This window comes from Diadema setosum, chromosome 8 (genome assembly GCF_964275005.1).
Source record: "Diadema setosum chromosome 8, eeDiaSeto1, whole genome shotgun sequence".
NCBI classification, from domain to species: Eukaryota; Metazoa; Echinodermata; class Echinoidea; order Diadematoida; family Diadematidae; genus Diadema; species Diadema setosum.
Genome location: NC_092692.1, coordinates 27,400,371 through 27,428,141, shown reverse-complemented (window position 1 = coordinate 27,428,141; position 27,771 = coordinate 27,400,371). Strand labels below are relative to the sequence as shown.

Here is a 27,771-nt window from a genome sequence, read left to right as displayed (position 1 = left end):
GTTTGTTTTTATTTTGTTTCTTCTTTATAGAGCATAAAGTAGATACAGTTTGAATGAAAAAAAAAAATTGATGTTACATTGTCACAAGGGTAGCTATATTTTATTCTTTAAATCAAAGTTTACTCCAAGTGTGTTCACTGAGATGTCGTTATAATTACCCTTGGACAGCACAATACTGGATCACAGGTCAGCCCCTTTTCCCTTTATCCCCCTCCTTTCACCCCCCCCCCCCCCCACACCTAGCCACTTCAACAGACACAAGTAGATCAGGGTTGGGGATATTCTCTTATTCTCTTTTATTCAGCCATTCATTCATAAAAGAACAAATTTCATTGAGTCGTGACTGACTTTTTCATTATATTTATTTTTTTTTCCATTCTTTTTTTCTATCAGAGTTAGTGTCCTATGAACCATCAACCATTATCTCCTATTGAAGTTACCTCCAAAAGTGATTTTCTCACAAATTCATTTGCACAACCATTCAGGTTGCTACAGCCAAGATTTCTAAGCAATATTGTCATTTTTTCCCCCTGCATGCTTGTAGAGTTATCCCTTTTGATTTGGGAGAATGCAGTGGGGTAATGTTCATGAAAAAAACAACAACAACAATAGCAACAAATCGGAAGCTGCATTCATCCCTTTGAAGCGACAAGTGGTTTTGGTATGATGCATGTGTACTTGTGGCGGCGAAATGTCTTTTTTGATTCTTGTTGGCCAAAATATGACTATCAATTTGCATCCCCAAAGCCCACATTGTACCATCAGTCATGATAAAATGGTCATAAAAAAAAGAAAAAAGAATGCATTGAAGTGGTCTGTACTGTTGGACTGCAGACGAAGTCTCATTTCTAAGGCGGTCCTTTTCTCGGTACCTAGCGCCAAGTTGAGAGACAAAACACACATGAGAGAGCAATGAATGAAATAGATAGGGAGTGAGAGAAAGAAAATACCCCCCCCCCCCCACACACACACACACATTTCTAAAGCAATGATCAAGTGTTGATGCAAATGATGTTTAATTAAACTTTGGACCCTTGATAAGTTTTGGCGGTAACATAACTGCCTTCCATGGTGTGACTAATGTTTGACAATGTAAGTTGGCAAATAGCCAAGGGCACTATTAAACTTTTGTGAATGTCCACTAGAGAAATAAAAAAAATTAAAAAAAAGATCAGAAGGCAAACCAGAAAATGAATGACTCCAAAAGGTCGTCACACTAAACGAGTCTCCCATTTAAGTGTCACCACGGAGATGACTGTAAAACCAGAATCATTTGTGGCATGAAATTTTTGTGAATTGGAGATGATGACCTTTTTTGCAGCATGAAACTTTCTTGAGTTGTCGACCATGAAAAAATATGCGTATCCTACACAGACTGCATTCAGCTTAGTGCATTGCGGAGATAAAAACTTTCATGTGAATGGACAAAAACTTTCACATTATGCATTCTACTTTTGACTATCTTGGCTCCTTGTGAAATTCATTAAAGTTTTGTGCACACAATAATCTTTGCTGTAACAGTTACTGTGTAGGTCATTCTTATGGAGAAGATGTTAATTTTAGAGGATTTTTATATACTATCAAAGGCATCAGGAGACCTAATTGATGACATGAAGAAAATGTTTTGTACAAATGGATGGGATACTTGAGGAACCACATCCAGCTTTCCACACTCACAGTCACACACAAACAAACAGCCTGGCTAGTAATGAACTAGCCTTTTGTCAAGGCCCTCTCGCTGTATGGTGAAGAGAGCCCAGCTGAGTGGGGTTGCGCGAGGGCCTTTTGAGATCTGCTTCGCATCCTTTTGTTAGCCCTTTGAATTACCGACTTTTGCTCCCCGATTTCGGGAGCAAAAGTCGGGGTCCAATCAGCGTGTCTGTCTGCTCGAACCCGATTTGAATAGAGCGAATGCACGCCGCTGCCGCAGACCTTGCAGAACTCTACACACAGAGTGTGTAGAGTTCCGTGGCAGACCTCTTCGGGTGGTCAGTGATGCATGCGAACAGGCATGACCACCAAGTCTGAGGATGCGGGGAGCGCGCCATTCCATTGGTTGACCGGAAGCCATTAAAATGAGTATTCAGAAGGGTTCACGTGTCATGAATAATAATGTGTGAAGCAGATCTCAAAAGGCCCTCGCGCTGGCGCGCTCGGCTGGGCTCGCTTCGCTCGCCCATTACAGCGAGAGGGCCTTGACAAAAGGCTAGTAATGAACAGGCAGTGTGGGAATGGATGTTATAGGGCGAAATACAGGAATAAAAGGCTAAGAATCAGATGGGTATGAGGGATTTATGTACCAAAGTTCAAAGGTCATCATGCTCTGAGAGATGGATGGATGGATAGATAGATAGATAGATGGATGGATGAGAAAAGGAGGGCAGTGAGTTGGCTCAGTCGGTAGCGCGTCTGCCTCACAATCACGCGGCCCGGGTTCGAACCCGAGTCTGGTCTGAGCAATGTTGTGTGTAAGCATACCGTCCCCTCTAGCAAGAGGCAAAACACTCTGTCCCTCGGATAGGACATAAAATGGAGGTCCCGTGTATGAGAGAGTAACAACTCATGCACGTAAAAGAACCCGCTTCATTCATTCATCGCAAAGAGCATGGTGTTTAACCCGGTGAAGTGGTCCCACCTCACATCCAACTGGACCCCATGGAAGACCAGCTTAACATAGCTGAATATGGGCTATCCATAACTGCAGCCATCTTCACAGATGGAAAATGAACAAACAAACAAACAAACAAACAAAGGGAGAGAGGGAAAAGAGATACGAGAGATCAGATCTTGACATGCTGTGGTTGGCTTGTGACATTACATAAATTCACAAGCATTCAATTTCTGTGCTCTTCACTGGAAGATGCTGCCCCACACTAAGAGCTCATTAGCACATCACGTCTGTCCCATGCAATGTGGGTATGCCATCAGTGCACACAAAAGGCCTTCGTTCTCACCTAGTTAATGCAACATTGGACACGTACTGAGCCCGAAGTCGTAAAACATGATAAGGCTAGCAAGCGTAGATGTCAGCCAAGTTTCTATCTACACAGATTTGTATGTAGGCCTGCAAGTTAAATGCCATGTCATACGTAGATTTTCAATGTATATTTGACTCTGAGATTGAAAGTATTCTAGTTTATGTGAGATGCCATTGTACTGTATGTAAACAATGAGTTTTACTTACTATCTTTATGATTGTTTGTATTGTGGGATAAGTGGTCGAAACTGATAATAAATGTTGATATATACATGCAAACTGTCAAAAGTCAAGCTTGTTGAAGACATGATGTATAATTTCACTGTGGAATATCTGTGAAACCAGTGACACTTGGATTTTTGGTGCCCTTTACCACCATATTATGTACACTTGTAAAAATGTTTCAAATAGTAGTCTTTGGCTTGCACAGCAGAAAGGACACATTGTAGACAGATGGGTAGATAGATAGACAGATATATAAAAAGTCAATGTGTATAACATTCATTCATTGACACTTAACAAATATTAACAAAGCTAATTTACTAATTAAATGTAAAGCTGATGTCAAACGGATAATTGAAAATGTCTGGCTGAATATGTGACTAGGATGTGTTTAGGGCATTATTCCTAAATTTTGCCATACAAAATAAAAAAATCATGCTTGTTTCATGGATGTGCATGAAGGTACCAAGTTATTCCATTCTGAAAGATAAACGTTTGACCCTCTGTCTTGAGCAGTGTCTGGGTGAAAATGCCTTTTATTGGCAAAAACAAAAATGTCTGTTTTTGGCTGAAAAGAGATACTAATTTTGAAGCAATTTTTTTTTTTTTAGTTCTCCTCAATTGATATGTTTTTATTCAATTCTTTCTTGGCAAGCTGACTGATATTGTCCATTTGTTGCCAAATAATATTGAGTCAAAAGTGGCATTTGGCTGTCTGAAAGTGAAACCGGGATTTGAGAAGGAAAGAGAGAAAAAAAAAAAGATACTCGGCAACAACAAATATCGAAATTTAGGGGGAAAGGCTGTTAATGTTCCGTCAGCAGGAAGTAAAAATGGTCAATTCAAGTTTGAAATACAGACTTCAGTCATATACTATGGATTGGAAAAGGGATGGGGGTGGGGTGTGATTTGTGATTTATTTGTAAACCAGCCGATTTTAGTGCATCGTCATTCCAGGTTCAGTACGTACACTAAAATGTATGACTCTGAATGGGAGGAGGGTCATAAATGCCCATCCAGAAAGCCTCATCCAAGCAGATGGGTGCAATCTTGGGTTGTTTTCACACGTACGACATGTACCGAGAGTGCATGATTGGAATCATGATTCTAGCGATGCACTCTTCGGGCCGAATTCACGAAGGTGGTACAAATGAAACCATGGTTTAAACCATGGACAAAAACTGTGGACTGCCAAGTGTCGCACGGTATATTTCATTACGAAATTGGTCATTTCGTTGACAAAATTATCGTTTCGTTAACGAAATTATCATTTCGTGGACGAAGTGTTCATTTAGTTACCAAACGTTGTCATTTCGTTACAAAATAATCATTTCATTGACGAAATGACTGATTTCGTAACGAAATATTCCATGCGACACTTGGCGCTCCATAGATTTCGTCCATGGTTTAAACCATGGTTTCATTTGTACCACCTTCGTGAATTCGGGCCTTAAAGTCATAATTCAAATGATGCATTTTGACTGAGTGTGTGCAAACTGGAGTCACATAGGGTGATTTGAATCGTAATTCAAGTGATGGTTCGGAGGTGTTATTCAATGATGATCCTCCAGAATAATCCTGTGTGCAGATTGACTGCCAAATCGTGTTTTGAGAGTGGAGCATACGGTATCCCGTCAACCACTCTCTCTGTAGAAAAACTGTGCTCCTTACTGCTCAAGAATGATTGAAGGAAACTTGGAAAGAAGCCACACGTCCTCTCCTCACTCTGAATTTCAAAACTGCAAAATCTGCAAAACCTTCCTCTTTCATGTGTAAGGGTGATAACTGTAATTGTCATTGTAATTTTAATTTTGATCATAATTCTTATCTTAGTTGCAATTGTGATTGTAATCGTAATTCAGCATTGCAATTACGTTGCTCAACCCGTGTGAAAACAGTCGTAGCTCAAACAAGGAGGAGTTTTTGTGTCTCTCTCTCCCTCTCTTTCTTTCGTCTTTATGGGTCATGGTTTCAATCAGCTCCGCGACCGGCGCGACAAGTGGTCCTCCGCCATGGGAAACCCCGGCCCTGCAGTGCCACAGGCAATCAAAGATGAGACAGCTGCGACATCCTATCTGATCTCTTTGGTATCATCCTGGCCCAAAGTGATGTCGAACATGTCTCTGTGACAGTCCGACATGTCTCTCATATAACCAGAGAAAGAGAGGGATAGACAGACTGAATGAGAGAGAGGGGGAGTTATAAAAGAAAGTATTGTCAACTGAAATGTAACGATGTCTGTAGTCTAGCTCTCCTTTACACTGTACATCAAAGATGCCAGTTTTCAAGATGTGTTCAATACCTCTCCTTCTGGAAGGATGCTTTGGGTACTAGTTTGTATGTATGGCATTTTAAAATGAGCTGAAGGAATGTGCCAAAAAAGAAAAAAAAATCTGTCAATTTTAGAAAGATGTGACTTACAATTTAGTTTAAAAACAAGATTAAAAACAGAATCCATCAAAAGTGTGGATTTCAGAGGGCCAATAAGTGGATTTGCAGTTACTGAACATTCAGTGAATTTGTCATAGAATTGAAATTGCAGATATTGCTACAGAATTTATCAAACATTCAGAAGACATACTTGCTTCTCATGAGTTAGCAAATATGGCATCCTTGCGGGACCTATAAGAAAGAGAATGTTTTGGTCCATTGTCAATGATGCTCCTTGCGTGGGATTCTTCATTCAACACCTTTTCACAGGTGTTCTCAAAATTATGGTTCGAAGTTCTCACCTTCAGTTAGGTATGTCAATATTATTGAAAACTGGGTAACAGCAACTGGTTACAGTTGTAAGCTAGAATTAGATGACATTTTGATGATTTGCAAAAACTTTTTTGCAAAAAGTTTTTTTTTTTTTTTTTTGCTACATACATACATCAGGTTTTCTACCCCCACAGACTACATTGATTACTTGTCTACTGTAGACCTCATAGCAGTCTTAGGTTGATGATTAATCCAAGTGTAGCTTTAAAAATGCAATGCCAGTGCTGAAAGATGCTTTTCAAAAATGTAGAGTACACCTTTGCAGTACTGCTCAATCTTGCAGTGGACAATCAAAATATTTTGGCCGGAGATGACTGTGCTGATGCTGACTCTCATCCATCTTTTGCAGTGAATGCCTCGTTGCCTTGGTAGTCGGGGGCAGAACATTCATAAATACAAATTTGCCGCGAAAATTTGCTCTGATGAAAACAGCAGCCAGGACCCTCATCAGGAGAGCGCAAGAAGATTGAAGGATGCCATAAACTGGGCAGAGAAGGCATGAGGAGGATCGGGAGGTGCCTCTCACAGCGGGAGAGTGAGAATCATTTCTGCGCTTCAGGGTCTGGATGAGAGGCTAGGGAAGTTGTCCCACACCACCAGACATCCCATTCCTCCAGTGTTTGTTTACAAGGGTGGTGGGTTGTCTTTCCCCACCCTTCTCCTCTAAAATGGGTCAATAGGTCAAAGCTGAAAGGGGTTCCCTTACAGGGGTGGTGGGTGTGGCCACTGAGGAGACTTTCTGACTGTGTGGTAGGAGGATGAGAAAACTTGGTCCAATGCACTTTGCAGTCATCAATAGGAGTGCTGCCAAAGTCAAGTGATGTCTTAGACATCTCAGTTGATAACTTCCACCAAGCGCATGAATGTAATGCAGACAACTTCGTATATGGATGTCCTGCATTTATATTTCCTAAAGTCAGAGGATCTTGTGTTACTTTGCACTTCAGTTGGTACTTCTCCTCTATTACTTCTATGTAAGATGTAATGACTTCCTGTATATTGGTCTTACATATCAATTTTAAGGAGCATTACTCCTGGCAACTATAGTGTGATGGAAAGTACTTTTATGTATTATCACACCTGTTAATATCGCCAAAAATACCTAACATTCCTCTGAAATAAATAATGTACATCAACAAAAAAAAATCTGCATTCTAAGTCTATTCACAAACTTTGTTTTGCAGTGTAGACAACATAGACATTACAATGTATGTATAATACATTTTTTTTTTAATTCATTTTTTTTTTAAACGACAGAAACTTTCTGTGGATCTTAGATCATTTTATTATTTTTTTTTCAATACCTTAGATCACAACGAATGAGGGACGGTGATGTGACATTTTATAGCTGCACCTTTGACCTGAACCCTTAAATGAATGATAATGCTAACGGCTGACAAAATCTCTTGGCGGCCCATATCAACATTCCATTTAAGAGCAGATTTATCACTTGTTAATGACAGTGATTAAATGTAGATGCCAGAACAGAACAACACAGGCCTTTGTCAAGGAAACTATCAACAGTCTTGTTGAAATGAGGCATACCTTACTCAGACTGTTGCCGATAGTAATTACAGCTACATGGTATGTCTCACCCAGCTGAGAGGACTTTAATACGATAGTCCAACTGACTATGTTCCGTCGTGCAAGCTTCCTATGGCAAAGGCCCGTCACTGTTCTCTGCTGAACAAGAGTTTAAACCTGGACAAATGTTTCTCTTAGGCCCAGCAGGTCAATTTGATCTTTAGTTTATTAGACATTTTGTGTTCTTCATCACAGTTTTCATACATTGTGCAGCATTGTTGTTGTTGTTTTTTTCTAAATGATTTTTCCATTACAAACGATCTGTTTCTCTGAGATGTCTTGAATTATACTTTGAGCTCTTAAGCCAATAATTGCCTAATGTTAGCATCACTCAATGGTTCAGGATCAAAATGGCTCTTAAGGGACATACTTTGGCCCTGTTTGTGAGGTTGTGCAGTACATCAACATAGTTTTAAAACTTTTGAAAGCAGCATCCAGTTTCCCTTGCCAGAGGATTTCTTCTGTGATTTTGTAAACATTTATCTTCACCCTAGGACATTCTTCATAATTGAGTTTACATCGTGCATCATGCCTGTTTCACAGTCAAGTTTGCTAGGTACGGTGTAGATATTGGCACATACAGTAGATGTCAATGATTGGATAGTTGCCAAATAATTCATTCATGAAGTTTTTAGGGACTCCCCCCCCCCCCCCCCCGCCCAATTAGTACTATAAGCTGTAAATTGTTAAGTTTTATGTCAATTATGTGGTGCTCTGTAGCAAACTAGTTTATGAATGCATTAAGTGTGGCATGATTGTGCTCTGTGTCAATTTCTTTCAGGCATGTTCCTTTCATGTTTGAGATGGAATTTGGCATATTGTGTCTTCATAATGATTTTTTGTTTTGTTGCCTTTTCGACATTAAAATGCAGAACAACAAAGCGCTATTGAACTATTTGTTTACAGTCCTTGTAGGCGTATGTGGGAATGGAATGCAGAAAGGGGTTCATTTGCAATCAAGGTCAGAAAAATCTCAACTTAGCAATGCTAAAACTACTTTGATGGCTACATGTGGCTGTTGAAGTACAATGTACATGTCTTTTGAATATCTGATACTATCTGTGAAAAACAGAAATGACATGTACAGATTTGTGAGGGTTACACTAGCTGCAGAGTCAAAAGGTTGAAGTTTACCTAGAGATGTGATGCTTGACCTTTGACCCTCTCAGTTTATTATATGTTGTCTGCCTTCAGGAAGTACAGTATTACTAAAAAATTATCAAAGGACTTCAACTCTAAACTTACCTTCTCGACTGTTACTACTCTTCTAAATCAGTATGAAATATCATGAGGTGATGTGAAAGTCTATAATTGATTGAAAGTCTTTAAACATAACCATCTTTGGGATTTTTTTTTAAAATCATAAAGAACATGATCTCCAGAGCATTCATAAGCTTTTAATGGTCATGAAGTGTGAAAGTGCATGGATTTTATAATCCATTAGGGAGCTCTCTTTTGTGAGATGAAGGGGTGAAGGCATTTACTTCCTACCAAATAACACCATGGGGAACTGACTTTATATTGCCTTGTTGACATGAGAGTGACAGATTGAATTGAATTAAAGGAAGGGATCAACTAGACACCATGCGCATGCACTATGTGGTAGTGGTGGGGTGGGGGGGGGGGGGAACGAGAGGCAAGGCTCAACCCTGACAGTAACCTTGTATTATGTTCTGTGTGGGAAGTTAAAATGCAAAACAATATCAAAATCTGGTGAGTCATTACATTTAGGAGTTCAGATTACCTGGCGCATATCATGACAGCCGAAAAGTACCAGTAGCATTTTTTTATTATTATCAATTGCGCAAAGGCATGCAATTTTCATGCCTGTCAAGAATGTTGCAGGATCTGTTTTTGACCTTGTGTTATCATTCATCACCATTATTTAATAAGAATTCTTTTCCACCCCCTCCCCTATGGTATCTCATTACACATCATAATGTTAGTGGTGATGTAATGCTTGGATTCACAGTTTTGTGTGTGTCATTAGATATAATCTAGAGGCCTCCTTGTCATGCGAGGTATAATGCGTTTTAGTAGTCGAGGGAGGAGACAAATGTTTCATAATTAGAATCAAATTTTGTTTGATCCAAATGGTGAGTAGGGTCCTGTACATGGCCAACCATCAAACTCTGTAGGAAAAAGGAGTGGTTACAGTGATTGCCAGTCAAGGCACTTATCCTCATTCACTTCACATTTTTAGAAATATTTTCCTGAAGTTGAAAAAAAAATGCTTCAGTGTCTTTCTCATGAGTATAATGTATCTCATCCTGTCATGCTTAAGTGAAGGCAACGATGATGATACCAAAATAAACAAACAAATAAACATGGATGCCTTAATTTGTGCCACTCAGGTGGCCAAAGTTGAACGCGTTTTATATGGGTAGCATTGTATTTCAGCAGTTGCTATGATAGCCCTCTATCTTTTCTTATGCTCTCATGCTTGCTTTCCTTCTCTTGTTCTGCCCCTGTCTCTTTTGTCTTGTACTTTCATCACTTCTTCTGTTATCATTCCTTTCTCCCATTCTCCATCTTGTCAGTTTCATTTAAAAAAAGGTTCCCTGAAAATTTGTATAACAATGGAACTTGTTTAATCATTGCAAAGAAAAATCAGAAATCCATCTTCTGACACACTGTAATATCAAGCAGGGTGTGCATCAGCTTCGGCATTGTACGGATTTTTTCCTTTTAATACTGATGGATGTTGGCTCTATGCATGTATTATGTATCCCAGTAAATGAAGGCTTGGGTAGGGTAGGGGTTGGTGTTGGGGTGGGGTGTAGGGATTGGGGGGGGGAGGGGTTGGGGAGGGGTAGCTTGAGGTAAAAATCACCAGGAAGGCCAAAGTGTATTCATAAATTCATTGATCAAGACATTTTCATATTCAGGGCTTGACTGCCGGAGCATGTCGGTGTACAGGCAGGCATCAGTGACTATGTATGGAAGGCTGCTTTGAAGACATGACCACTTCTTGTACGACGTGGAATCTGTTCACATTAGCAATGTGCTATTCATTTGAGATGGGGGTGAATGGGGGGGGGGGGGGGGCAACTTGAGATACCACTTTTGTGTATTCATTTCAGTGCATCATATTTATATGTACATCATGTATGTGTGTCTGTCTGTCTGTGTCTGTGTCTATGAGAAAGTGTGTATGTGTGTGTGTGTGTGGGGGGGGGGGGGGGGTCATTGTGTGTACATGTATGTGACCTCAGTGAAATGGAGTATGGTTGCTCTTTTGCTTTTAACAGAGTACCTGTAGTGAAGACCAGTATTGAAATGAGATACTCTATGGTTTGTTGAGTGGAGAACTCTTAAAAGCAATCATGATTGTCCATTATGTCTTCATCTCATCTGAAGTTGGTTTTTTTTTTTTTGTCTTTTGTTATATATGCTGTCTGCTTTTTCATCATTTTTATTGTTACAGTTATGGTAAAGGAAATTGAAAGTTTATTAATTTTTTTTTCCCAGTGACTTCCTGTATTTACTCTCATTGGGCCCCTGTAGACCAACAGTTGTGCTATGAAAAACCTGACTCTTGTCATCCTTGCTGTGTCTTCTTTTCCATATACAATTGATCCCGAGGGACGTTCGAGAACTACCCAGACATATTGAATGGGATTGATGAAAAAAGGAACAAATTTGTTGAAGTCTTGCGGCTAGAAACTGGAATTGTCAAATGCGTCTTCAGACTGTGAACAAACATTGCGGGACCCCTGTGAAATTTACAATTCAACAATTGGCTTTCTGAATAAAGCAGATTTTTTTTCCCCACAAGTTTATTATCAAGTGGGTCTGTTTGAATATACCACCAATAAAACATGCATTGCTCTTCGGCACAGTATGCCTGTGAATGATTTGTGGGAAAGGTATACAGCCAGGTAATTCTGCAAGTGATCGCGAGAAGGTGATACAATTGAGTAATGGAAGACATTAGCACACAGAGTGAGATGAAATGCATGTACATCTAATGTCTGGAAAAGAATTGTCAGCGTGAGCCTTGGGGAAATCGCAAAGTGCAGGTATCTCTTTCTAACCCATCTCATCCACCCCCCCCCTCCCACCACCCCCTTGTTGTGCCCCCTGCTAATATACACCTTGATTCTCAGGCCATTGTTTTACCTGCCCCTTCGGGGAGGCCGTTGCCATCGTCAGTATACCAGCCATGTCTCTCATTCCGTTCTGGAAACACAAAGTTCATGTGGTGACGACATTCCGTTCGCAGTGTTTGCAGAAATGTTGGGTTTCCATAGTGACCTATGATCCATATGATGTGTCTCAATATTAGTTTTGGCACTGCCAGGAGCTAGGATGTGGAGTGTAATATGCGATCCAATGCAATCTTTATTCAGACATAATTTGTGACAAAATTTGCTGCACGTTCATATGATATGTGAAATGAGAAATTTCACACATACATTCAGATACCCATATATCAATCTACATGTACCTATATATTACATATAACATATATATATATATATATATATATATATATATATATATATATATATATATATATATATATATATATTTGTGTGTGTGTGTATAGAAAGAGAGTGTGTGTGTGTGTCAGAAAGAGAAGTACACGCTAATGTGTACAGGAGCAGGAGTAACTAAATTTGGAGATAATCTGACCTGAGATAAAGCGGGAAATTTTGGAGATGGGATCGCCATGGCAACAGCCGAGACTCCCGGTGTGATGGGGAGAAAATCGTGCTGACCTCACCTGCCAGGTGATAATGTGATGTGGGAACTTGGACTTATGGCATCTGTTGTTTTCTCCTCTCCCACGGGATATACAAGATGCTATTAGTGTGTGATCTCCCTCCCATACTATGCCAGAATATGTGCATGATAACTGCTCTATAGAGCACCAAAATAGTGATATCACAGTCTTTTGTTATAGCTTGGGTAGGAACCAGGTACGAGCATGTTTAGCAACAGTGGTGTTCTCAGATATTTGGGCCAGAAGAGGTTGTTTAGAACCAGTTTCCATGGCGATGAATGGCTACGACATCACCCTTTGATACTATATCGGTCCAGTGCAGTGTTTCATACTGGGGTCAAAGACCAGGAAACGGAAGTGCTTGGGGGCTAGTCTGGAAAATGGAGTGCATGATGTGGTGTAGAACATGCTGTGATAAAGCCTGCACTATTTGCTGCAATAAGTAAAGTGATTTCCTTTGCAAGTGTGCCACTATTCACCTAGATCACAAGTCATGGTCAAATATATATGATTTGCTGTGGTACATCAAGCATGCTGAAAATACAAGTTGAGTGTTTAATGACAGCAAATAGCGCATTGCAGGCCAGTAATAAACAGGAGACAAAAGTGCAGTCATCCTGACATTTTTTTTGGAAAACATATGGATAGAGAGATCGTGTTAAGGAGAGAGATACTTAAAGGAGATAAATATAAGGAGAGAGATAGACAGCTTGTGAGAATGGAGATATTGATGAATAGCAGAGTCTAATGGAGAGAGAGAATGAAGGAAGGGGGGGGGGAGAAAAGTAAACTAGCAAAATAAACTGTTGATGAAGGGAGACTGTATGAATGTTGACATCTAGCGCTCTGCTCAGAAAAAGAGAGAGATATACGATGTAGGTAGAGAAAGAGAGATAGATGTGGGCAGGGCACGTTTCCTTCATTTTGGGATGGATTGGTAAGAACCATGATATCCACCGGGGGAACTTCAATTACAATTAGAATTAATTGGTTCCTGAGCCCCGTCCCAAAGTGCCGTTGGGTGTACACATCTCTGGACAGATTGAGTTGTGGATAATGGGCCTAACTTGGCAAATGCAAAGCAATTTACGCGGCAGTTACACACCCAACAAGAGGGATGTAGAACATCAGAGAGGAAAGATAAATATATACACACGCTGAACTTGAGAGATGAAAAAAAAATGAAAGAAAAAAAGAAGAAGAGGGGTTTCAGACTGTAAGAGTGAACATGTATAGTTAATGTCTTCACAAATGGAATATGTTTCAAGCTCAAGTTATTTTTGTTCATACATCTGAAAGCTGACTTGAATCATAACCTCCCAAACACCATATGCATATCATTTTTAGCCAGTCATGGTCTAGAGGTGTTCACCAATTGCGGTTTTACTTGCTTGTGAGGTGTGATCATTTCAAATCTGAATTTTATCACCTCTAAAGCATGGTTCGACTGGGCGGAGCATATGTTTAGCTCATATCAACTTCTACCAAGGTGTGTGCTCATACTTGTGTACTCTTTCATGTTAGTGTATTAAAAGTGATGCTTTTTGTTTTGTTACAGCCCAAACTCCATGTTACAGCCCATGGAGTTTGTAACATATCTATCTCTTGGATGGAGTGTCATTTGCCATTAGATAACAATTGGTGAGAGGACACTGTTTGTTTGAAGTATTTGAATGGATTGTACATGCAAATGGATTGGAAAAACATCTCAGAAAACGTCATTACAAACAAAAGATATATGCAGTGTGAAACCGCCCAAAGGCTTGGCCCATAGAGGTCTGTCAATTACTGACTCCCCCGAGAACTTGATCAATTATTGAAATGCGGAGGTTCAAGTCCCTCGGCTCGGTGACAAAGATGGGGAGAAAATGGCGATGGTGAGGTGGTCGAATTACTGTTATGCAAATTGTGCTATGAACTCTTTATGAACCTTGGTTTCAGCTAAGCATTTTGTGTCATGTTCCGGGGACATTCACGTTAAAATCGTCGCTGCATTCAGTCACACCTCTCTTCTGGCTGTTGGCGTACAGCTGTAGTTTATAGCATTTTTGTTTGAAAGAGTATACACATTAAATTTTTTAATGTTGTGATCGCTGTTGTTCTCATGTCTTGACAAAAAGCAAATTTTTGTTGAGTATATACATTTTATATTATAACATGTGTGATCATATGTTAGTATATTTCACATGCTTACCCACACGTATACACACTGTCAGTTATGTATATATTTAATACAAGGCAAGTAGAAAGAGTGTACGTGAGTGTACAGGAGTGTATTAAAAATCATTTTCTGCTGAATATGTTTAAAAATATGTTCTGCTTGAAAATATATGTTGTGTGTGTGTGTGTGTGTATGACTTGTGTGTGTATATATGTCCATGTTTACAGTGTCCTAAAAAGTATAAGACTGTAACCTTCTAATTTAGGATGTCATTGAAATTTTTAACAGCACCATCGGAAGTGTTATCGAAAGAATCGGGTACAAGTGTACCCTGTATTAATTTATTGGGTATACAACTTAATGTTAATTGGCTTGTCCTATTCCCAGCAGCAGTGCACAATCTTACGTAAGTGTGTGATATGCATGGATAAAACAGGGAGGATGGTGGTGGTGGTGGTGGTGATGAGAGTGGAATTAGAAAAGGAAAGTCCCTTGTTCGGTGGTTAATTTTTCGCCCCTTCCGCGGGACTGCTTTGCTGCGACAGATTGTCACTGAATAATTCAAGGGCTAAAGGGAGATCTGGTCACAGTACTTCATTAACGCAGTAACAGATTACCTGTGAAGATGCCTCGGGGAGAGAAGGAGATAGAGAAGGAGAGAGAGAGTGAGGGAGAGAGTGAGATGATGGATGGGAGAAAGAAGGTTTGAAAATTACAGCAAGATGTGTGTGCGTCATAGGAGAGAAAAGCAGAGGGGAGATTGCTGGAAAGATACAGAATGAATGAGGAATAGAAAGGCTGGGGACGTCTCTATGACACTTTGCTCCTATTCCTTTTAATTACTTAATAATGGTTTAATGTACCGTAGAACCAGATATATTCGCAGCATGAAATTTTCACGAATTGGAGCCAACGGCCTTTTTCACGGCATGAAATTTTAACAAATTGCCACTGGAATTTAATGCATATAGTGCTGACAAGAACTTCTGCGTGCATTTAAATTTCGCAAATCTTGACTCTCGTGAAATTCGCGAAATTGAAATGCACACAAAAATTTCTGGTTTAATAGTACTTTTTTTTTTTGTCTCAACTGTTAAAAGCAGTATCTACCCTCTAGGCTATGTTGCATTAAAAAAAGTAATCAAATATAAGTCATAAAATCAAACATAAGCAGGCATCAAGCAATCAGAATTGAGTATACAGATACTTAAGTTTGATATTCTGACCTATGTTTGATCTCAACTTTTCTGCGACAGGATCGTGTACAACACTCTACTACCTCTCTTGCTTTGCATTTTTCTACTCAACTTTGTCATGATATGACAGTATATCAAAGTAATATCTTTTAGGCAGTAGTCGTAGCACTGAACTGTGCACTCCTCCCCTCCTTTCCCCCCCCCCCCCCCGACACTTGGTGTTATGGGATTTCACATTGATTGTCTGTATGGCACCAAAAGATTGAAGTTGAAACTATAAAGATATTTCATTGTGTGTATTTATGTCACTGAACAACATTGTCTTCTACCCTATGTCAGTCACTAACTTTTTGAATTGCCAATTTAAACCAATAATGTGAAATGGACCTTCTTCTACGGTATCCCCCCCCCCCCCTCCCCTTGACATCTAGAAGAGCAAATGCTTTGAAGTGCAGACGTTCAAAGGCTGTTCACCATTTCTCACAAGTATCCATCGTATGCATTAGCCTGGTTGAAAATTAAGTGTTAAAGTCTGATCAAGAGGAACGCGCTTTTTGTTTAAGTCTCAGCCATGTATTATCTTGTTTGCATTGTCTGTGTGTACATATTTGCAGTTCTATGAAAACAACAAACCTGTTGAGTAAATTTGAAGGTCACCACTATCGATAACGTGATCTGTTCTATGTGTCTTCATTTTTTTAATGCCTCCGCCACGAAGTGTCGCCGGAGGCATTATGTTTTTGGGTTGTCCTTCCGTCCGTCCATCTGTCCGTCCGTCCATCCTTCCGTCCTTCCGTCCGTAATCAATTTTGTGGACAGCGTATCTAAAAAACTTTTAGAGGTATCCTAATGAAACTTGGCATGTATGAGTGGGCGAAGTTGTGCCTATCAACTCTTGGGCGCACATGCTCAAGGTCAAAGGTCAACAAATGCTCAAAATTTCACTATTTCCCCTATATCTATGCAATGTCTGAAGGTATTTTCTTGAAACTTGGTGTATACATGAACTACCAAATAAAGATTCCCCAGAGAGAGAGAGCTTTGAGTCATGAGGTCAAAGGTCAAGGGTCAAAGGTCAAGTGAAAATGTTAAAATTTTACTTTTTTCTCCATATCTCACAAATATTTCAAGGTATCTTCATGTAAATTAGTATGTATGCATGTACTGACTGGCAGTGATCATGTAGAGAATTTAGGGGTCAAAGGTCAGAGGTCAAAGGTCAAGGTCAACTCATCAAAATGTCATTATTTCTTTCTTACCTATGCAATGCCTGCAGGATTTTTTCTTGAAACTTAGTGTTTGCATGTATTACCCAATACAGATTCTCTTGGAAGTTTCTTGCCAAAAGGTCAAAGGTCAATTGAAAGTGCTAAATTTTACTTCTTCTTTAAACTTATAAAAGGGTAAAAAGTCCTCAAATCCCCAAATACCTGCACTCTCAGACAGTATAGCCATTCATCTGAATAAACCTAGTTCGAGGAAAGTGAACACTCAATGCATTTGTGACAAACCTGTCATTTTAACATTTTACCAGTTATGTGAAACTGTCATCACACATTGTCAAGACATTGTGCTATAGACCTATTTGGAGAACCATGCATTATGGCAGAGGCATACCAGTCGCCATAGCGACATTTCTAGTTTTTGTTTTGTTTTGACGACATCCTTTGTGTACAAATATGAAGAAACTTCTTTATACTTGAAACCAGTATACTTGTAGTGATATCCAATACTTTTTTTAACGACATCCTTTGTGCATATAAGAAACTTCTTTATACTTGAAACCAATATACTTGTAATGATATCCAACACTGGTATTACTTTCACTTACAATGGCTATATATACACTCATCAGATGGTTGTAAATGATCCGCATGGTGTAAGATTGCACTTATAAACTACATGTATATATATATATTTGTAGGAATTTCTCTCTTTCCTGATTGTGAAATAAACTTTAGGCCTACTCCTTTCAGTGGACTTTGGTGACCAGAGGAAAATCAAACAAATGTCTGTGAAGAATGTCCTTCAAGTCACAAAAGAATTTTTCAAAATTTTTAACATATAAGTTTGAGGGTTTTTTTGGGGTTTTTTTTGTGACACAGAAGATGATTTCAAATTCACCGCTAGCCTAGTGTTAGTGATATCAATTCAATTCAATTCAATTCAATATACATAACGCTTACATGGATGCATAACTTCAAAAGGAACTTTCAATCATGTAATTTTCAACAAAACATGTAATTTTCAACAAAACATATCAACATGAGCGCTGGCAATAATCCTAACTTGAAGTCAGTCAATGTTCCATAATGCAGGTTGACCTCATAATGATGATGTAGTTCCAGTAAGTAGCTGGTGTTGAGCCCGGTGCTGAATGTTGTCTACTGATCCAAGTTCCATTATTCTTGTAATCAAATTTGTCATTTCAAATTTGAGGTCAGTGTCGGCATTGCTATATAATATGCACAAGACCTACATTCATGTCCATGACTGCACTTCGTCTCCTCTCAAGTGGAGTAATTGCATTGCCTAAGATACTAATGCAATAGTCACCCATGGAAAGTACACAAATACACCTGACAAGGCCACATACATCCACGTGTCCGTATGCCTAGGAGCAAAATTCAGGTCAATGTATTTTTGAAATAACAGTAAGGAACTTTTTGGCATTTCAATTACTCTTCTATTTCGTGGCTGCATCTTTTCATATTTGACTTGAACTACTTGTAAGTGCAAATACTTTTTTTCCCATGATGGTATTCCTGCATGACTTAGTGGTGGTGTGAAGGTAATGCTAGTGTTGGGATTGATAATCATGAGCAGTATCGCTTTCAAGTAATTTTAGGGGTGGTGTTGGAGCATTTAGCAACTACAGACATAAAATCTCCTACCCATTACAAAGTCCTCACAGCTGAATCATTACAGCTTTGAACTTTTTTGTGTATGATGTTATATTTTCTATATTTTTTCTATTAAGTTTTTAGGGGCGTGTTCCTTTAAGCTTTAAATCTTGGAATGGGATTCAAGAAATGATATACAATTGTATGTGTTTAAGAAATCTGGACAGGTGGGTAGAGATCAGCAGATGAATTGAATTATTGAGTACATATTGAAAACTAATAACAATGAATGTCTATGCTAGAGATAGATGTAAATTTACGGATAGATACATGTAGGTAGATAGATAGATAGATAGATAGATAGATAGATAGATAGATAGATAGATATAAATAAATAGGCAGACAGACAGATGAATAGATAAACAGAGAGGTAGATAGATAGACAGATAAGATAGATAGATAGATAGACAGATAAGATAGATAGATAGATAGACAGAAAGAGAGGCACCAGAAAGAGAGAGTGAATGTTATGAGTCTGAAAGTGATGTTCATTCTGATTACCTTCGTGTGATATTTTACAGACTTGAGTCAATTTGCAATCTGATATATTGGTTATCACTTTGCTGCGTTGATTTGAAAGCTTTCCTTGACCAGCTTAATTCACCAGCCACGGAGCTCCAGGAGTGGAATTCTTTGGTGTCCATGATGGAGAACACTCAGTGTGGAAGCTCTTCTTCCTCCCAGCTGAGGTAAGATCCCTCCATCCCGTACTCATTCAGCCTTCTGTCATTCTTCTATTCACCTGTCACTCTTACCAGGATGCATTCTCATGTATCTTCTCTTATTATTATCATCATCATCTTCACCATCATCATCATCTTCACCATCATCATCATCATCGTCATCATCATCATCTTCACCATCATCTTCACCATCATCATCTTCACCATCATCATCATCTTCACCATCATCATCTTCACCATCATCATCATCTTCACCATCATCATCATCATCATCATTATCATCTTCACCATCATCATCTTCACCATCATCATCATCATCGTCATCATCATCATCTTCACCATCATCTTCACCATCATCATCTTCACCATCATCATCATCATCATCATCGTCATCATCATCATCTTCACCATCATCTTCACCATCATCATCTTCACCATCATCATCATCTTCACCATCGTCATCATCATCATTATCATCTTCACCATCATCATCTTCACCATCATCATCATCATCTTTATCATCATCATCATCTCCATCTTCATTATCATCATCTTTATCATCATCATCTTCACCATCATCATATTTCATCTCATCCTCCGCCTTTTACTCCTGTTTAACCCTCTATATGCCTTGAGCGTTGATTGGCACAGAAAACCTCTTTATAGCTTTGTTCACACTGTCCAACTGGAACAGAACGGGTTAGTGAGTAATTGTCTCTAAAAGCCCCATCTTTTGTCTTTGGCATTGTGTATACACTGATCCTCAGTGGTAGTTACAGGGTTAATACCAAACGTGTTGAGATTCTCCCTGGCTTCATTACAGATATTATACAAATAACACACATCAGTGAGAGCATGAGTAAAAATTACCCACACAAGGTACCCTTGGACAGTTTCACTGTAGCATGAAAGAATATGTGAAATTTTAGATTTCTGTAATTTTCCTATTTATGTTTGATTTCATTAGAAAATGTTTCTTGTTTTTTACTCTTCTGGCTATTTGATTGCACTAAAGTAACTGAAATTTGGGGTGACAGTTTACTTCAATCTTCCTTCATCTAATGTGCAGACTTAGGTAGAGCACAAGACTATGGGTAGAAAAACATGGATGGCAACATTTTTTTTTATTACATGCATTGGGATATCAGTATTCTGGATGACTCACATTCAGATGTAGTGGCATAAACATTCCATTTGAGTCAAGCCATAAATTTTTAGTACACTCTTGGTTATTAATTCTGAAGTTCTGGTGTGAGAGATTTCCTTACTGCGGGGAGTGCATGAAAAAGATATGATTTATGAGTGTGATGTTTAAGAAGGAGCATGCATCCCCCCCTCCCCCCAAGTCTTGAAAGTCTTCCATCTTTTTCCCGTTGCCATAGGGACGCATCATCAGTCTCCTGGAGGACAACACCCTGCACCTGTGGGAGATCAACACGAAGGAGGGGCGCTCCATCATGGAGGAGAAGAAGACATTCACACTGGAGGGACGGTAAGGGATCCTAACCACCCCCTTCCCACATCTCTACTAGACCGTTTCTGTAATTTATTACAATTCATTAATGTTTCTTTTCCTGCAGCCTGGAAACAAAGTATTTCATTCACCTGCTCACTTCCATTAAGTTCCACTGGCAGGATTTTGCTCAGTTGTTGCTGGGTAGGGCAAGCCTCCGTCAAGCTTTGTGGTTGTTAAGTGCACCTTTTGTGAACAAAGCATACATAAGATCTAAATACATTCCAAAATCAGTCTGTATCATTTTGCTTGAAATTCAGCATTCCTTGCTGTTAAGAAATATAAATTGTAGGTAAAAAAAATGAGTAAAGAAAATGGGATTCAATCTGAATTAAAAACTCCAGATTGCTACACCAGTACTCTTACAGACTGAGCTATTGTTTACATTGATTATAGATTCAAAATGCTACATCAATTTGGTGATCCCTTGCCTTTATCCCCAAGGTGATTTCCTCTTCATTTGGGTTTATGTCAGGTTTATGTAAGCTTTAGACCATACGAGCATAAAATATTAAGGGTTTCAGGAACCAACACTGTACTAGGGCTTTCCATAGGTCAGTTGATAAGATCACCGGTCTAGCAATCCAGAGGTCTGGGGTTCGAATCCCAATGGTGTCCCATTTTCTTTGCTCATTTTCATTTAACTGGTCCATTTCCCATTGTTTGCATTACTTGAAATGTATACATTGAAATGTATACAACAATACATTGTAAATGAGAGAGAGATAAAAAAAATAAATAAAAGCAAACTTCTGAAATGTAATCATCCATTTTCTCTTGCAAGGTTTTGACTGTCTGAACCTAACGTAAACACGCATTGTTGTACCATACCCCAAATGATTTTGTGTATGTGTGTGCGTGTGTGTTTATGTATGTGTCATACTGGGCATACCATAGGCTGTTATTTCACCCCATGTTGTGTGATTATGCGATGCCCTTTTAAGTTCGGTTGAAAGGTTTGTACAATTGATTAGCTGCATTATTGCAGGTGAGAGTGCCTGTGCCCTCAACGCATCACGCGTCGTTGCCATCGCAAATGTGGTGTACATCCCCACAGCGCAGAGAGAGCTAGAGAGAAAGAGGGAGGGGGAGAGAGATTTAATCACAAAATGGCCATGTGACATACAGTTAATGAGACAAAACAGAGCGGAATACTGCAAAAATTAAGTTTGTCATGTAGATACTAACATCTGAATTTGTCAAAGGAAGGTTACTGTACTGAGAGATTTTGACTAAATGAATTCCTTGGAATAGATTTTGATAAATATTTTGCAACTTTTGTGTCGATGGTCCATACTGGTTAAAAGTCAATTGCAACATCTCATCTCATATACTGTGGTCAAGATTATGTGAACAAAGAAAATATCTTGGGTACTTGGAATCACAAGAAACTCTTATTATGCAAATGATTCTCAGTAGATTTGATTTGGTCAGGTGGTCAGATGTGACAACACTCTTTATATTATGACTTTTGCACAATGGGTTGATTGACATTGTAGATATATGTGCAGAAAAAACAGCAATCACCTTTGGATTTCAATAGTATGTTGGTGCTGACCTTTCACACTGTCCCATTCAAAATTGATCCGTGGCAAGTGTCAGGTCTGAGAGAGTTGTAGCTGCAGTGAATGTGCTTTGGTTGAAAGCATTGTAGAATGCAGTGTTGTACCACTTTTCCCTTTTTTCCCTTTTTATTATGCTGATAGTTCAACAAAGGTGCCCCTCACATTTGCATGTCTTAATCTGCATTCTTAGAAAACATTCACATTCCTCAATTACATTAATCCTTTTTATTTTTTTGTTTCATCTCCTTTCTGCATACTAAACAGGCTGAAGAAGATTTCAGTGTGCTGCTTGTCCTCAGATTCCTCCCGCCTTTACCTGGGCACAGAGGGCGGTAACATCTACCTGCTGGACGTCGAGAAGTTCGACCTCGACGAACACATCGTCTACCAGGATGTCGTCATGCAGAAGTAAGCCTATTCCTCCTACCCCAAATTTACATCATTCAGCTGTGCTGTGATGAGGAGGTTGATTATGTAACCACTCCCTCTTTTGAGATCTGAAAGGACTGTCACACTTTTACTTTCTCTAAACTTTTGGAGTCTGAATATCTATCTCTTAAAAGAAGAAGAAAACGATTCTTGAATGATCTGTTTGTTTGCTGCCTTTTCTCCCTGGTGTGAAATCATGTGGCACTTCATACACTTTTTCTCCACTTCGCCTACATCACTTTTATCTTCTCTGTGTTGCCAGGCAACCAAGTTTGGATGTGTGATAAGATGTCTTGTTTCTGCAAACTGTCCCAAGTTATCACCCTAATGTGTATGTGTGTGCACCAGTGGCAGTGGTAGTAGAATTTGCAGCCTTACCCTGGACTGAAGGAAAATGTCTTGTGTCTTTCTCTGAGGAACTTCTCTCAGAAACTACCTCATCAGGAAGTCGTATTCCTTGTTGGAAGACTTATGCCTTGTTGCTGTCGCTGTGGATGAAAACGTCAGCCATAGTTTACTTTCAAAACATAAAGGCCAACTTTGTATATCCACCTGGAAAGATTTCTCGCATCTCTGCTAAAACTGGTATCTTGTTAGCCATACATTCCAAGTAAAGACTTAAAAAGAAAAACTTTTCACTTGGCTACCAACCAGGCCTGTCGCAGTTTAACATTTGTTGTATTTTTTTTTTTTTGGGGGGAGGGGGAGGAGGGAGGGGGGAGCTACATGTATGTTAGCCCCATAATGACATAAAATGATAGCTTCACATCATTGTGATAACTTGATCTCTACAATTTTTAAGTCCAATCTTGATGTATTGTTATCTATTACGGGAAGCGGGAGAGGAAATTCCCCCATTGTGGATGGGACCGGTATCAATAGCTGCAGACTTTTCCAGCTGGGCTCTAGCTTGGGATGTACAAACACACATATATTCTGTGCAGCGGTCTTGGGAAATATTCATCTTCTTCTCCTGGGGGTCTGGAGGCCAGTTGATGTGGGATGGAAAACTTTGTGGGGCTAGTAATGCCACACCCTCTCACTGTATGCATCTCAACTTTCACATGCCCTCATCATCATCATCATCATCATCATCACCATCATCCCCTCTGCAAAGGGGGAAGCTTTTGATGCGAGGCAGCCAGATGTAAGTTGTGAGGGTGCCACGCCTTCTCACGATGTGCATCCTCCCAAAATTTCATTCACTCTCACTATTCCCCCCATGCTTAAGTGAGATGCAGGTTGCAAGGTTGTGAGGTTTACCACCCCCATTTGCTACGGACATCTTTCGCCTATCATCCACCACTGTCATCCGCTCCTCCTCCCCTTTACAAAAGGGAGAAGCAGCTTGGACAAGTCAACCAAGATGAAGGTTGCTAGGTTACCAAGATGCCACACCCGTCCACTTCGCACGTCCTCCCCGACTATCATCCACCTCTTGCCTCATCCTTTCCTTGCAATGAGTGAAGCAGTTAATGTTAAGCATCATGATGCATGTTTTCATTGAGAATGGGACAGAACCAATGTGTAGACAGTTTAACTGCCATGATGGGTCCATGTCACATTCTAAAATGGTATTTTTTTATTTTTTTATTTTTTTTTTTTGGGGGGGGGGAGGGGAAGAAATTAGTTGTTTTCAGACTTGCAAATGCAATGCCTGTTTTCCAGCTTTGTAGAGTGCACAGTCAAAGCTGAAACTCAAAGTACTGTCACCTTGATCAAAACAAAAATCATTCATGAGGTCAGTAGCTGATTTTCCAAACAGCACATTTTCTGGGGCATAAAGTACTCTTAACCAGACTGAAACTTAACCAAAGCCATGTGAAACACATTGCACACATTCCATGAGAGCAAATTCAGTGTTTCCCACCACAGAGTTGGTGAAGTACATTCAACTTGGGTAAGGGGAAGCAATACTTTAGCACGTTGTTAAAGTCACCAAGACCAATTGACTTATGAAAGTAGAGCCACGAAGAAATATATGGCATATACAGGAGATGACACCCTAGGATTAGAAAAAAAGTATTAGGAGGAAGGATACTTGTGGTAATCAAGGGTTGTATATCAGTCATACTTCTGTCACTTGACATAAGTGCTTGTATGACATTGTGTTTTAGGGGCAAAACTTGTTGCATGAGAGCTGTGTGTGTCATTAGACCCATTTGTGACAAGGCCATTAAAAAAAAAAAAAAGGACAGATAAACTTTGTGGACCAAGTGGAGGCTGCATTCTAGAAGTAATGATAGATCATAGAGCCAATTCAGAGTATTAAAGTAATATTGTCTATAGTCAGTGTACTTCTTAAAACCACAATGAATACAAGTACTTCCATGCCATTTTGACTGACTCTGTAAGTACCAGAGCTCTTTATATCTTTTAAACAACACCAGAAAGAAAAGGGAAAAGTCTGTGACCCAAAGCAATATCAAACAAATCATGTTTGTTTTGAGTTTTTTGTTTTTATTTGGGTTTTTTTTTTTAGTGATGCTCTAGGAGCCACAGCCCCTATTCCAGCCAAAGTCACTGTTTCCTATTAATACTGAAACACAGCAAAAATTTAATGAGGAATTTTTAAGTTTTAGTTTATTTTGTTATTTCATTACAAAATAGGGAATTTAGTGCAGATTGGTGAAAATGTTGAGGGCATACTCATGGAAAATGTGAACCTTCAAATTTGCATAAATTTTGTATTCTAAATCCAATTGCATCAACACTATTAGATGTTACTTTACCTGTTACCGTCATTTTGAACACAGGGTGGTGTTGTGCATTGGTATACATACATATTTGAAGAGAATGAGGAAATATATGCCTCCAGCTTGATTTTAGAGGGGGGGGGGGGGGGAGTTTGGGGGAATGACAGACCCCCCCAAAAAACAGAGTTATTGTGTCCTTCAAACCTTTCAGCATGATTAATTAATCTGGTAGCTAAAAGACTGGAGTATGTTTCAACTTTTCCCTGTATACAAATCATTTTAATGTTCCATGCTTCTCAGTGACATTTGTGAAATCTATAGATAGTATAGGAAGACAATATTTTCCTCTGTTTTTATCTTTTAAATCTCAATGCAGATACTAACAATTTTATTTTGGAAGTCTCGAAAGAGACAACGATGCAAAGTGAGTAATAATAGGAGAGCCTGCACACGCGTCCAGCAATACGTTCGCGTTTGTGCTGCTTTACACAATGTGCACTGAAAAACTAGTGAGAATGATTATCAACATTAATAGAAGGTAGACTCTCCTTATCCTTGAACTAGAGATATGCTAATGTTAAAAGTGTGTTTTTGTTTACCGCTTCTGTGAAGTGTCCTTGCAAAATGATATTATTTGCTTCTGTCAGAGAAGGCTGAGGTATTTTATGTCTGTGACATTTGATATTTATTGGTTCCTGTTTTCCACTGTCCCAAAACACATTAAATCGTGCGTGATTTTACTCAACATCAGAGGCTCGAGTTGCCATTTGTGGGTAATTCTGAGTGACAACCAAAGAGTAAAAAAAAACAAAAATGAGCTGTAGCTTACAACACTGTATTGATGCAGCTTAATGCAGCTTCCAGTCATTAAAGGAAATATAAAGTTCTGGGAAGTGCTAAAAATTTATTCTTCCACTGCTTAAAATTTGATGGCAATATATCAAAAGGCTCTACCGAGAACCTGCCAGGGTAATGAATTTTGGGGGAATATTTTGAGATCGATCAAAAGTGTAATATACAGTCAAACCTGCCTTAGCGGCCACCTGTCTATAGCGGCCACTGAAAAATCCCCCCGGAGAGAAAAGCCCTGTTAAAGACCCTGTGTATAGCGACCACCTGTCTAACGCGGCCAGCGGCCACAAATTTTGTTTCCCGCGGTAGATTTTAACCTGTCTATAGTGGCCAAAAACCCAATGGAGCCGTAGTCGAGCCGAAATTCAGCATGTTTTCTGCTTTGTAGCCGTGCGGGCAACGTTCAGTGATCGCCACTGTTGCATTCATCCCTCATTCAGTCATAATATACAACAATACACATACTACTGTGCAACAATTTCATATACACCGGCATGGTTTAATGCGTGAAACACACGGTGTGTACATACGTACACACATACATGTGCATGTAAGGATTCAACGATGATACATGTACATGTAAGCAATGCACACAAATTTGGATTACCTGTCTATAGCGGCCACCTGTCTATAACGGCCACTTTTGCCGTCACCCTTGGGTGGCCGCTATAGACAGGTTTGACTGTAGTTTTGATTGTAGTAAATGACATTTATCTTAGGATGATCTTGTGCCCTCCCTGTTTAGTAGTGACTTCATAGAACATTATGTGATGATCAATCATGCCCTAGCAGTAGTATTTCCCGACAGCTGCGTGGGATTCACTCTTGCGCTGAAGATCAATAAATGTTGCTATGGCCCATTTTTAATCAGTTAAAGAACAGTAAAGTAGCAGCCATGATCGGATATGCTCCGAGATTCCAATGCTATTGGCATACCCTTTGGGTAATGTTTTGCATTTTCGTTGTTACCCAACTGAAATTGTGTTGTCATAGCATTATTTCACACATTTCTTATGCATAAAATTTGTATATAATGCATGTCCATTTTGGAGAAAAAATTTGAAAGTTTCTGCAGGCATACCAGGACTACAGTACGTTTTCCCAGACAGACAGGTAAACAAAGGAAATTGTTTGGTGTCTTCCACCCGGCAAGATCAACATCAGAAGTACTTTCTGAGAGAAAAAGAAAAACATGTTAATGATGTTAAGTTGTGTGTACTTCAGCCTGTTTGACACCACCAGATACAGTATGCATACACTCTTGCTAGCTTTATTCATTTGCCTACTCCCCTTTTCCCCGTCCTACGGGGGCCCACCCAAATGAACAGTACACTGGTGGTGATGATGACGAGGATGTGTGCACGTTTGTGTGTGGGAGTGCGAGTGGGACTGGGAGGGTATTAATTCTTCCACTCCCAATCACATTACCGATGTCTTGTGTAAATTGATGTTCCCCACACCCCGAGCAGCCAAATCAAATCAAACATGCACAGTTTGC

At 39.4% G+C, this 27,771-nt stretch overlaps 1 protein-coding gene across 1 annotated transcript in view; it reads left to right on the top strand.

The window, feature by feature from the left end:
- The window catches only part of LOC140232172 (LLGL scribble cell polarity complex component 2-like), a 110,339-nt gene that overhangs the window by 38,647 nt on the left and 43,921 nt on the right, over window positions 1-27,771 (top strand). Inside the window, exons 3-5 of the mRNA XM_072312313.1 lie at window positions 19,143-19,224; window positions 20,601-20,710; window positions 22,561-22,704. Of these exons, the coding sequence (XP_072168414.1) occupies window positions 19,143-19,224; window positions 20,601-20,710; window positions 22,561-22,704 (336 nt within the window). The remainder of the gene's footprint in view (window positions 1-19,142; window positions 19,225-20,600; window positions 20,711-22,560; window positions 22,705-27,771) is intronic.